This window comes from Bos taurus, chromosome 3, assembly GCF_002263795.3.
Source record: "Bos taurus isolate L1 Dominette 01449 registration number 42190680 breed Hereford chromosome 3, ARS-UCD2.0, whole genome shotgun sequence".
NCBI lineage: Eukaryota > Metazoa > Chordata > Mammalia > Artiodactyla > Bovidae > Bos > Bos taurus.
Genome location: NC_037330.1, coordinates 59,588,394 through 59,600,687, shown reverse-complemented (window position 1 = coordinate 59,600,687; position 12,294 = coordinate 59,588,394). Strand labels below are relative to the sequence as shown.

The window sequence follows — 12,294 nt, the reverse complement described above, 5'->3', positions numbered from 1 at the left end:
TTGTACTTTCATGGAACATGTGGGCTGCTGAGAAATACAGTGCTTTGGTAGATACTGTGTAACCTAACCTACTGGTTTTCTATCAGACTAGTATTCATAGTTTCAATTCTGTTTCCTGAAAACACATATTTTGGGCCAGGTGTCTAAGATGTTTTAATTTCTTTAAGCCTTTCAAGAAGGATAAAAAGTTTTAAAGCAAGATGGCTTCCTAAGGACTTAGAACAAAAGTTACAAATTATTGATGCTTGCTTTTTTGGTTCCTTTTTTCCTTGGTACTTCTTTACCTCATTACATTGTACTCTAGGGCTCCATTCAGGAATTAACTCAGGCTCTGAAATTTTTCTCACATCTTAAAATGGAATTATGTCTAGTCTTTACTATCCTTATTAGGAGAGCCACCTAATATGAAGTAACACCCAACAAAGGAATTTATTAAAAAGTTAACCATGTAAATAACTCATGAACAGAAACTAGTATTATTAGCAGCCTTCTCCTGACCTTAAAAAAATAACTTTGCAGTCTTTAATTCTCTAGTAATCTTGTAAATACATGGCATAAAGTTATGAGATGAATGGTTAGAACACTAAAAATTTAACCACTTAAAAGTATGATGGGGAAATTTTCATTTTTTAAGTGTTCAAAACAAATTAATACATAAAACTTTTATACTAAGTATTTTATTGTATGTTGCCATCAGTGTATATAAAATAATTACCCTTGTGAAACAGAAAATTATGAATATTCAGAGAGGTAGACATTAAGGACTGACAAAAGTAGAAGTTTGTATAGTATGGCACGTTACAGAGAGGCTTTTGTACAGGCTTCAAATTTAGCTTTCCTTTGAATATTCACTGGTTTATGAAACGTGGTTTGGAAAACCTGAAAAGGAAAAAGGGAAAAAGGGAATTAGGGTAAAGTATCATAAGAACAATAGCTTTTTTTATGAGTACCAGTACATCTTACAGTACATCACTTTTAGGGTATTTATTTGAATGTCAGCTTATAAAGTGCTTTCAATTAAACTGAGCCTGTTTTTTTTTTTTTTTTTCCTTAAAAAAAAAAAGACATCCCAGTTGGTTTTTTTTGGTGGGGTAGGGCGGAGCAGTGGATAGGAAATGAGAAACCGGATAGAACATGCCTGAATGAAAGGACCTAAAGAGTAACTTACCAATACATCAAAAAAAAAAAACCACTCTGGGGATTCTAATTTTTAAAAAGGTTAATATAAAAATCTCTTACGATGGGAGATATCTGAATACCTCTAGAAAATGAGCAACAACTGAAAAGAGCAAGATGCAGTCACTTCTATATACCCACATAAATCTATACACAAAGAAAAATATACACACAGATATTGACTATAGCAGGAGAAGGAAGTGGCAACCCACTCCAGTATTTTGCCTGGAGAATCCCAGGGACAGGAACCTGGTGGGCTGCCGTCTATGGGGTCACACACAGTCGGACATGATTGAAGCGACGCAGCAGCAGCAGCAGTGTTTTAATAGCAAAGAACTGCAAATAGCCTAAATGCAACTCAATAGGACAATGAATAAATAAACTAAGGTTTATAAACATGATGGAATACAACAATTAAAATGACTAAACAATCTGTGGATTAACACAAATCTCAAAAATAATGCACTAATAATTATTCCTTAAAAATAACAGCTGGGTTTTAGAACTATAAAACAATAAATACACAGGCATAACAATGCCAGAGTAGGTTATTTATATGGAAAGGTAGAAAAAGTATCTTTTACTTCTTTATAAACATTAAAGGTTGGGAATTCCCTTGTGGTCCAATAGTTAGGACTCTGGTCTTTCACTACCAAGGGACCAGGTTCACTCCCTGGCTGAGGAACTAAGATCCCATAAGCTGCACAGCTTAGAACTAACAAGGTAAACCATTTAGTTCAGACAGTAGATAATTGGTTTTTTATACTGATTTAAAATTTTCTGTTACTTCATTACAAAAAGTTTTATAAGAAGCATAAACAGAATCAGTGGTGAAAATGTTTAACCTCAAGTTTTGCAAATTACAAAACCGAGATAGGCAGGAAATAGTAGCAAACAATCTGAGATCTGTTTGGCAGGGGCTCAGCCAGAAGTACTCTTAAGCTCCAGGTGGAAGAGCAAAGTTTAATTTGGCAATATTTTCAAGGTTATTAAATTTTAAATGTCATTTCTTACTGAATAACTTTACTTCCAGAAGTTTATTTTAAAGAAATGGGTAGAGTATATTTATAGGTACCAAGATGTTCACCTCAGTGTAGCCTCAAATTTGGAAACCTCAATATTTGATGAAGTATAATTTAAGTTATGGTACAACCACAGAAAAATCTCATTTACAAAAACTATTAAATGAGAGCACCAAAGCCTAAGCACCAGACCACCAGGGAATTTACAGACTATTAAATGAAACAAGAAAATTCAACTTCAAAAAAAACAAAACTGCATACTATAATCACTTTTCAATGATTTTTTTTTTTTTTGTCTTTAAAGGAAACATCTGTTAACAGTGGTTATTTCTAGGTGTGCAAATCATGGTAACTTCTATTTTAATACTTTGGACTATTTGTTGCTAAAATATCTATGCTTTAAATTACACATATATTTTTAAAAGTTATCAGTGTGAAGACTTAAATACAGATTTAAATATAGATGTTTTGCATCCATGCCACTCAGTGTGCCAAGGACCACCAACATCAGTATAATATCCCAGACCTATTGTTTTAGAATCTATTTTAACACAGTGATTTGTAGCTACATTCAAGTTTGAGAAGGAATGCTTTTACATCCAAATACTTTTCCTAGCCAAAAGTGCTTCAAATCATAATATTCATAAACCTGTGGGTTTTATTATACTGCCAGGATTAATAGCCATTATTTTACTTTGAAATCAGGATTCTTATCCCAACCAGAGTCAAGTTAATTAGGCACTGATCTGTATTCTATGAAATGAAACTATGAACAGCCAGTTAAGAAGCCACACTTACCAGTATTTTAAATTAAAATAAACTTATGAAGAAAATACAAGAGGAACCATAACAATTTTGGAATTTCTCAAAATTGCCAGAAGCAAAAAAACTTTTTAACTATTAAATATGAAGGTGCTTGAATGTTGAATTACTTCCTTAAACTCAAAGGTGTTTTTTTTTCCCTGTGTTTGGAACCTTAACCAATTCAACCAATCACGGTATTTACTAGAGACATGTTTTTACTTATACAGACTTCCTGGACACTCCCAAGTCTGCTGCTGCTGCTGCTGCTGCTGCTGCTGCTGCTGCTAAGTCGCTTCAGTCGTGTCCGACTTCGTGCGACCCCATAGACAGCAGCCCACCAGGCTCCCCCATCCCTGGGATTCTCCAGGCAAGAACACTGGAGTGGGTTGCCATTTCCTTCTCCAGTGCATCAAAGTGAAAAGTGAAAGTGAAGTCGCTCAGTCGTGTCCGACTCTTCGTGACCCCATGGACTGCAGCCTACTAAGCTCCTCCGTCCATGGGATTCTCCAGGCAAGAGTACTGGAGTGGGGTGCCATTGCCTTCTCCGACTCCCAAGTCTACTAAATTTAATTAGGGAGGGCACAACTATGCAACATGGTATTTTAGGAACCAGCTTCTGCATTGTGAGGAGTCAGAATATTTGCAGAGGGTGTGCAACATATACAGAGTTGTCTTTATAACAAGTAAATGCTCTGACTAAAGTCCTATGACTTCATGAAGGCAGTACCGTTAGATTCCATTTTCAATTAACCACACATCATGTTGTCTGGCCACCTCTCTTGTGGGTTAACATTATACATTTTTGGACACATTGGCATCTGTTCTGCAAGGTACAGGTTAACATATAGAAGTATGCTTTAAACCCACCCTAATTTTATTTTCTTAATCCTCTGAAAACCAACCCACTGTCTCCCACCATAAACTTATATACTTCATTTCCCTCTCATGTAATCTTTACCTAAAAAGAATAAAGTTAAAACCTTTGGTCTCCAACTCCAAATGCTTACACTATGTCAGTTTATGCAGCTATCTCCTCTGTTGGCACTCACTACTTCAATTCTTTTCTATGCTATTCTAGTAGATCATAATTAATCCAAATCCAATGACAATATTTTAAAAGTCACCACCATGAACACAGTAGATTTCTTTAAATGTCTTAATATTTCCTAGGTACAAAAAAATTAGTATTTGGGAACACCAAAGTACACCATCAGGCAATACTATAAAGGGTAACATGGCTTATCACAATAGTGAAATTTTCTAGGAACCCCTATATCCTCTTATGGTTATTAAATTATCTACTTAACCCTCTGATAAAATAGAAACAACTAGTCTTCATGACTACTAAATCAGCGAATTTCATCAATCTTCACAAAACAAGACTGGAAAATCCAAGTGCAAAACAAAAGTATGCTAAGACCCTGCTCAACTTATAAAGTGCTACAAAGAAAGAAACCTGACTAGTTATCCCTACTAATTTTGTTGTTTTAATTTAAGGAAACTTACCTTGTCAAGATTCGTCTTACTACAAAAAGGAACAGACTTTCTGGGGCCTGAAGGGATTTGTACTTGAAGATACTCCAGTCAGCAGAGGGTCATGTTGAGCATTCTGCAGACAGAACTGTTTCAAATCTGCAGCTGCCTGGGAAACCTGTATATAACAAGCAGTGGGGGAAGAGTGTGGGAGGTGATGACAATGTTTTAATTGAAGTTTCTCAAATCTTTAATAAAAATATCTTCCAATAAACACTTAAAAATATATACACTAATTGAAGATCAACAGTCGTACTGTTGTTTGGTGGCTAAATTGTGTCTGTCTAAATCATGTCTGACTTTTGCGACCCCATCAACTGTAGCCCACCAGGCTCCTCTGTCCATGTGCAGGCAAGAATATTGGACTGGGTTGCCATTTCCTTCTCCAAGGGATCTTCCCGACCCAGGGATCAAACCTGCATCTTCTGCTTGGCAAGTGGATTCTCTGCCACTGAGCCACCAGGAAGCTCATCAACAGTCATATACTGTCAACATACACATATGTTTGATATACAGTCATATACAGTCAAAACACTCCATGTAAATAAAACAAGCACAAACAGTACAACTCCGTTTTATCTGCAAAGCATAGCACATCTTGCTAGTTTACTAATAAACAGGATGTTCTAGTGTAACCATGAAGGTACTCAAAATTTTTTTTATTAAAAGCAGTACACAGGATATTATAGGATAAAGATAAATTAAAATGCTAGTAAACTATCACTCTGTCTTGAAAGCAGTATACTGAGAAAATGCTGTAAGTGTCTTGGTATTGCATACCATCAGCTGTTCTATGTTATAAAATTGGACAATGACAGTTTCTGCTCAGTGACATGTGACTCAAAGGCTGATTATTAGCAAACTTCAGTTTAAGAACTTTATTGAGCAGCCTGCCTTTAAGAAACTGTTTGCCTTAAATGTGACTTAATAAATTCATATATATACAAAACCATTCAAACATGACTTACAGAACTTCTGTGGTTTCACAGTTAAAACAACTTTATACCAACTTCAACATCTACTATTTGTATATATTCTGTTAAGGAGTGGTGCAGGACACCAAAACAATAAACTGAATAGTTCAGATATATAACATGAATGACTAAAGGATGCCTCATTTATAGTATCCTAACTCTTGAATTGTGGTTTAGGAAGATGGGGAAGGCAATCATTTATTGTATTCTGTTTTAACTATCCACAAGAAGGATAAGAACAGGTGTCCAATCTGGCTGGGTAATATTTAGCCTCTGAAAGGGAGCTAAGGGCATCACAAGGGCTCTCTATACAAAGAATTTCTGCAGATGACAGCTTCTGGTAAACAGATCCATCACCATGAGATGAATCTAAACTCTTCTTGGAATCTACTTATATGTTTGGTTTCTACACCAGCCCAGGATAAAGAGTTTGATGAATTTATTTAGCAACTGTGTAAGTAGTTTAGGGTTCCAAGTACTACAAGAAATGGGCACCCTGCTCTCCCTCAAGGGTGTAGCTCCAGTGGGGGAAGGGTGGTATCATTTTTCACTATCTTAAAACATGGTTTCAATTCATTCACATTAACCAGCAGTGAAGAATCTACTGCGCTTCCCCTGTGGCTCAGCGGTAAAGAACCCGCATGTCAATGCAGGAGATATATAAGAGATGTGGGTTTGATCCCTGAGTCTGGAAAGATTCCCTGGAGAAGGGCATGGCAACCCACTCAGTATTCTTGCTGGGAAAATCCCATGGACAGAGGAGTCTTGTGGGCTGTAGCCCATAGGGTCACAAAGGGTTGTGAGTTTACGCTAAGGACATGACTGAGCATAAACATGATAAAGAATCTGTTAATTTTCTGCCAAAAATGTAGGCAGACTCCAACTTAAAAACTTCTCATCACCTCTATGTGCCAAATATAATTCTAGGCCCTGAGAATATGTAAGAACAACCAGGTCCCTGTTACAGAGCTAACAGTTCAGATGAAGAGAGAGAAGATGATCTGCAGAAAAAAAAAAAAGAATAGTTTGTTAGATCAGGACCTGTGGCAAAGTGTTTTCAAGGAGGTGACATTTAAATTGAGATCTCAGTGACAAGAGATCCAGCCAAGGAACCAGCAGTGAGAAAATAACCAGCGAGAATTCCAATCAATGGGGAGAGTGGAGACGAAGGCTTAAAACTCAAACAAACTGCTAGGTCCTAAGGCACTCTAATAATAACCATCAGAGAGGTTGAAACCCTATAATCCTGGCATAATTATCAGTGCCCTCTTTCACTCTAAAAAGTGCCCTGGGTTGGGAACAAAGTGTATGGTCACCAACCTGGGGAAGTTTGTCAAGCATTTGTCATAATTTCTATCAACTACTCAAACAAAGGCTTTTTAAAAATAAACTCGTGCTAATTCAAAAGTAAAATGTCACTACAAAAGCATCTATAAAAGTCATGGGTAAAACAGAAGCACAAAATGAAATCTAACTCACCACATTTTGCAACATGTCCAAAAAAAAGTTCATTTAAATTCCTCCAAGGTGAGGTGCTTTCCTCCTTGCTACACACAGCCCTGGCATTTAGACTTGAGATTTCTATAACCAAACCCTGGTGATGGCTTTAATGATTCCAACCAAAACCTTTCGTACTGGAGGAAGGCACCTCGCTGGAGAGTTATTCCAGGGGCTAGGGTTTTTAAGGTAAAGCCCTCAGAGTACACTCATTTTCTTTGGAGACTGGAACTAAATACCCCTACTTAACACTTCTGCTTTCAATAAGCCTTTTTTTTGCGGCCCTTCCCATTTTTTTCCTTTCTTGGGCCACTCCAACCTAAGATGAAGGCACACCTGAATAATAACAATGATTTCAGAGTTAAATCCAGGCAAGGCTCACCATTAATCACTGGGATGAGGTAAGAATCTGGAAATTAGAGAAATGGATTCAACACAGCAATGGAGTTTATAGCACTTTAAGGACAGGAAGGGAGGGGAATCCCATCCCAAGACTGATGGGAATTTCCCTTCCCTCCAGCGATGACCACAACTGGGTAAACTAGGTTCCTGGCATTTCTACATAAGGAAATAGGTAAAGGGAGAGCGTCTTACAACACAAAACACTTCAGGGGGAAGTAAAAACTAGTGTGATGAGTAAAGAATCAAATCATCTTGGAAACTGGCTGTTTCTTTCAACAGAGTGCATGGTTTATATTCTTCCCTGTTTCTTTTCTAATTACAGTGTTTCACATGTAAACTGAGTGCACCAGAAAGAAGCCAATCCACGCAGGATTTAAAAAATCAAGAAACTTGAATAGCACTTAACGTCAGCTTGTCATATCAACACACACACACACGACTTTTTCCCCAAAGTAAAAACCCCAGGACAAGGTCAATGCTACTAACCAGACGCCAAAATAAATAACACTGGTCCACCCTAATTACTTTTTCGAGTATGCAGACCAGGAGATATGCCCAAGGTCAGATCACAGCAAAGTGCAAAACAGATATGAAATGCACGCTTTGTCCGAGGTTGCGCAGGGCACCAGTGGTAATCTTAGACACTGTAAACGTTTCCAAAACAGGCTTCTTTAACCTACAATTAAAGTTATGCAAGAATTCGTTTTCAAGTGTGTGTTCGGTGAATAAGTGGAGCTGGAAGTAAAACTCGACTACTAAAGGGAGTGGATTGGGGAAAGTTCTGACATGAAAAAATACTTCTGTTCTGAATCAAAAGGCGGATAAAACTCCGTCCGGTGACCAAGAAACGGGGGAAACGGTCGCAAGGGCCGGGAAGGGCGCGGGCGGAGGCGCAGGTCTTGGGGAGCCCTGCCGCGGAGTCACTGCCGAGGGAGAGAGACAGGGACGAGGGCCGGAATGCGGAAAGCGGCCGCTCAACCCAGGGCCAGCCCTCCTTAAACCGTCTTGGGGCCTAAGGGTGCATTAACCGGCCCCCCAAACCACAGCGCCGACCCGTGCCGCTACTGCTCTAAAGCTGGCCGAGATCGCGGCCGCGGAGCCGGCGTCCTTCCCAGGGGCGAGTCGCGGCCGCCGCGTCAGCTCGCCTGCAGTATCCCACCCGCCACCTCCCCGCCTTCCCCTCCCCCTCGGCCACCCGCCCCCGCTCACCTTCACCCGATTGAGCCCGGCCTCCAGCCGGAGCTGTTGAACCACTTTTTTCATAGCCGCGACGCTGGATGAACCAGACATGGCGCACTCGAAAGGATGGCAGATCCGCGGGCCGTCGGCAGGTCTGCGATGGGTCCGCTGGGCCAGTCGGCGGGGCTGGGGTTGAGGCTCGGAACTTTGTCTCTTAAGTTTCCGGTCCTCTACCCAGCGGCTCCACCCTCAACGCGCATGCGCGCTCTCCTTCGCCCGCTGTTTTGGCTCCACACCCGAAAGGGAGCGCGAGCCTCCGAGGGTGAGGGGAGAGTTGGGAGCTAGAAGGGGCGGAGCGGACGGTGGGCGCGGCAGCTACGGGACGCCGACTGGAACGGACGCCCCTCCTCTGCGTCCTCCCTCTCCCGAGAGCAGAGTTGGGAGAGGTAAGGAAAGAGATCGTAGTTATCCAGCGAGACCCGTTAGGGACTCCGAAGAGGATTGGTGAGGGAAGTCAGTTGTTGAGAGACTTTGTAACAGTCATGGTGGCGGGCCAACGAGGCGGTTCCAGTGTCCCTGGCGGAGTTGGCGGCAGAGATGGAGGAAAGGGAAGGGAGAGCCTCACTGAGGCGTAGGAGCTAGAAGTATGGGCTTGAGTCGCTGCCACCTTGTCCCCTTAGGGACGCGTCCCTAAATGACCCGTTTTTGTCCAACGGGCGGCCCTTCCGCAGATGGCTTCCCACCGACAGACCCCCGAGGCCGAAGGAGGGCGCGAGGTCTCTGTAACCGACTGAGAGGAGCCGGGCGGCGGGCAGCGAGGGCGCTGGTTCGCCAGAGAAAAAGGGATCTTCACAAGGTTTGGCTTCTGGCGCCTCTTACCTCTCATTTTTCTAGAAACGATTGTGAAGAAGCCAAGGTGCTGACCAGAAATTATATTTATCTCGTCCATTTCATTTGGTGGATAAACGTTTATTTTACTTTAAGAAATAAAAACTTTCTGTTGTGAGAAAGTTTGCTCTTTTATGTTTCAGTTGTAGCTTATTACCTGATGCTTGAAATTGACCTTCAGAGGAGCTTTCAGGAGAAATAGTAGGATGGAACTAAGCAAAGGAGGCTCAGCCACTGCATGTTTCACCCATGGGAACGTATGCCACGCACTTAGGACAGAAGTTTCTTGTTCTGCTGGTATAGTCCGTCAATGAATACACTAATATTTTCTAAACTCATAAGAACCATGAAATGTCAGTGCCAGAAGGGATTTCAGGGAGTATGTCGTCCAGTCCTTTCTTCTTAGTTTTTATCTAGCGTCTGTCTAATAAAGAACTTAATTCAGTATAGGAGAGAAGGAAAAAAAAAGTTCATTTTAAGTTCATTACCATCTGAAGTGATTACCCATAAATGCAGCTTGTGAGTCACCAATCTCTCCTGAGCAAGCCATGTTCTTTGAATTTCCACAACAATTTAAAGTAGTTCAAACACCTTATCAACCTTACAGACATAAAAGTTTATTTTTCAGATAGTTAAAGACAGGCTTGTTGTAAAAACAGTTTGATAAACCAAGAGAATCCTTATAATTGTGACAAGAAAGCACAACCAAGAAATCTGTCAAACCCACAGTTCACTAGGTACTCTTTCCTACTGAGGCCCATTGTGACCTTGGGATCCTTTTTCAGTAATTCACTGTTGTGTACCCAAAACCTGTTGATGGGATTCAATATGTAAGATAAAGCAAATTTTCCATTCCTGGCGGGGGTGGGGAGGGATCATAAAGCAAAAGGATGCAATAAATGAAAGATTAGTATTCTATTATCATTTGGTTATCCACTGTCTTTTTTTTAGTTGGATTGACATTATTTTGTTCATTAGCTAATTAATAATAGGTAAATAATTTGAAAACCCCAGAGACTATGTTAGGAGTTAACTATGTGAAATGTAATTTGGTTAAGATCAACTGCAAATTCTAAGCATACCTAAAGAAGCTAATGAAGCCTTTGATAGAAAACATTTACTCAAGTTACCTCAAGCAATAAAGAGATAATTGTAAAGATCAACATAGAGTAGTGGAGTAGTGGAGACAGTTATCCCATAGAAATTTAAAAAAAAAACAAAAAACACGAACTGTTGCATTGATAGGCCAAACTGGGAGCAGATACAAGTTAGGGACCTCAAAGGCAAAAAAAATTTTGACTCTTCTCTAGAGCTTAGCTATAAACGTGAATCACCTATGTATCTCTTCATTGGCATCTCACTACCAGTTCAATTAGTCATTGTCTCTAGACTTGATCTTTTTCTATTGTGCTTTACAAATAATTACAGCTTTCTCATAACATAGGCTTGCCTCATGAATATGATACTACTGCAGGACTTCCCTTTCTACATTCTTTTTGCTTCCGTATCTACTAACTATATACTTGAATCTTGAGCACTTCTCCCAGTTCTAATTCCTAAAGGGTTCATCATTTCATATCAGGTCACTTTGTCTCTGGCAGCCAAGATTTGTCTTTAGTGTTGATCCAGTCAGAAATGACAGGAAATTGTAGCTCAACACATGACTTGTTTGCTGTTCCTTTAGAAAGGATATTACAGTAGGGCAGTTTACCTTAGGATAATATTAATAGTAAAGCAGGTCTTGATTGCTCTGTGTTGAGTTCAATTAATCAAAAATTAGTTCTGAATTAAAATATCAAAATTTTAATGCATCCACTAAAAATGAAAGTTCTAGTCTCCCAATTGGCATACTAGTTAATGAATACCCATGTGCTGTATTTATTATAAATTATTACCATTAATTCTTAACTGATAAATTTCCACATGTGTGTGTGTGTGTGTGTGTGTGTGTGTGTGTGTATAGTTTAGTCACTAAGTTGTGTCCCACTCTTTTGCAAGCCTATAGACTGTAACCCGCCAGGCTCCTCTGTCCATGTGATTTCCCAGGCAAGAATACTGGAGTACTGGGTTTCCATTTCCTTCTTTAGGGGATCTTCCCAACCCAGAAATTGAACCTGTGTCTCCTGCATTGCAGGTGGATTCTTTATTGCTGAGCCACAGGGAAAGCCTCATACACCTATAAACGGTATGGACCTAACAGAAGCAGAAGGTACTAAGAAAAGGTGGCAACAATACAGAGAAGGACCATACAAAAAAGATCTTAATGACCCAGATAACCATGGTGGTGTGATCACTCACCGAGAGCCAGACATCCTAGAATGTGACGTTAAGTGGACCTTAGGAAGCATCACTACAAACAAAGTTAGTGCAGGTGATGGAATTCCAGCTGAGTTATTTCAAATTCTAAAAGATGATACTGTGAAACTGCTGCCTCAATATGCCAGCAAATTTGGAAAATTCAGCCGTGGCCACAGAACTGGAAATGGTCAGTTTCATTCCAGTTCCAAAGAAAGGCAATGCCAAAGAATGTTCAAACTACCACACAGTTGCACTCATCTCACACACTAGCAAAGTAATGCTCAAAATGCTAAATGCTCCAAGCTAAGCTTCAACAGTACGTGAACTGTGAAATTCCAGATGTTCAAGCTGGTTTTAGAAAAGGCAGAGGAACCAGAGATCAAATTGCCAACATCCGTTGGATCATTGAAAAAGCAAGAGAGTTCCAGAAAAACATCTACTTATGCTTTATTGACTACACCAAAGCCTTCGACTGTGTGGGTCACAACAAAGTGTGGGAAATTCTTAAAGAGATGACAATA

The 12,294-nt window shown here is 40.0% G+C and overlaps 2 protein-coding genes across 2 annotated transcripts in view; one reads left to right on the top strand and one right to left on the bottom strand.

Annotated features, from left to right (window-relative positions):
* Positions 1 to 658: 658 nt before the first annotated feature.
* On the bottom strand, positions 659 to 8,803 carry GNG5 (G protein subunit gamma 5). Its single transcript, NM_174811.4, has 3 exons — positions 8,618 to 8,803; positions 4,509 to 4,653; positions 659 to 879 (listed from the first exon to the last, which is right to left on the bottom strand). The coding sequence occupies exons 1-2, from the start codon at positions 8,696 to 8,698 to the stop codon at positions 4,528 to 4,530; spliced, it is 207 nt and encodes a 68-aa protein (NP_777236.1). The 5' UTR covers positions 8,699 to 8,803; the 3' UTR covers positions 659 to 879; positions 4,509 to 4,527.
* Positions 8,804 to 8,900: 97 nt separating this feature from the next.
* Positions 8,901 to 12,294, top strand: part of SPATA1 (spermatogenesis associated 1) — a 76,508-nt gene continuing 73,114 nt past the window's right edge. Inside the window, 1 exon segment of the mRNA XM_059885105.1 lies at positions 8,901 to 9,033. The gene's annotated coding sequence lies outside the window, so the exon portion shown is untranslated.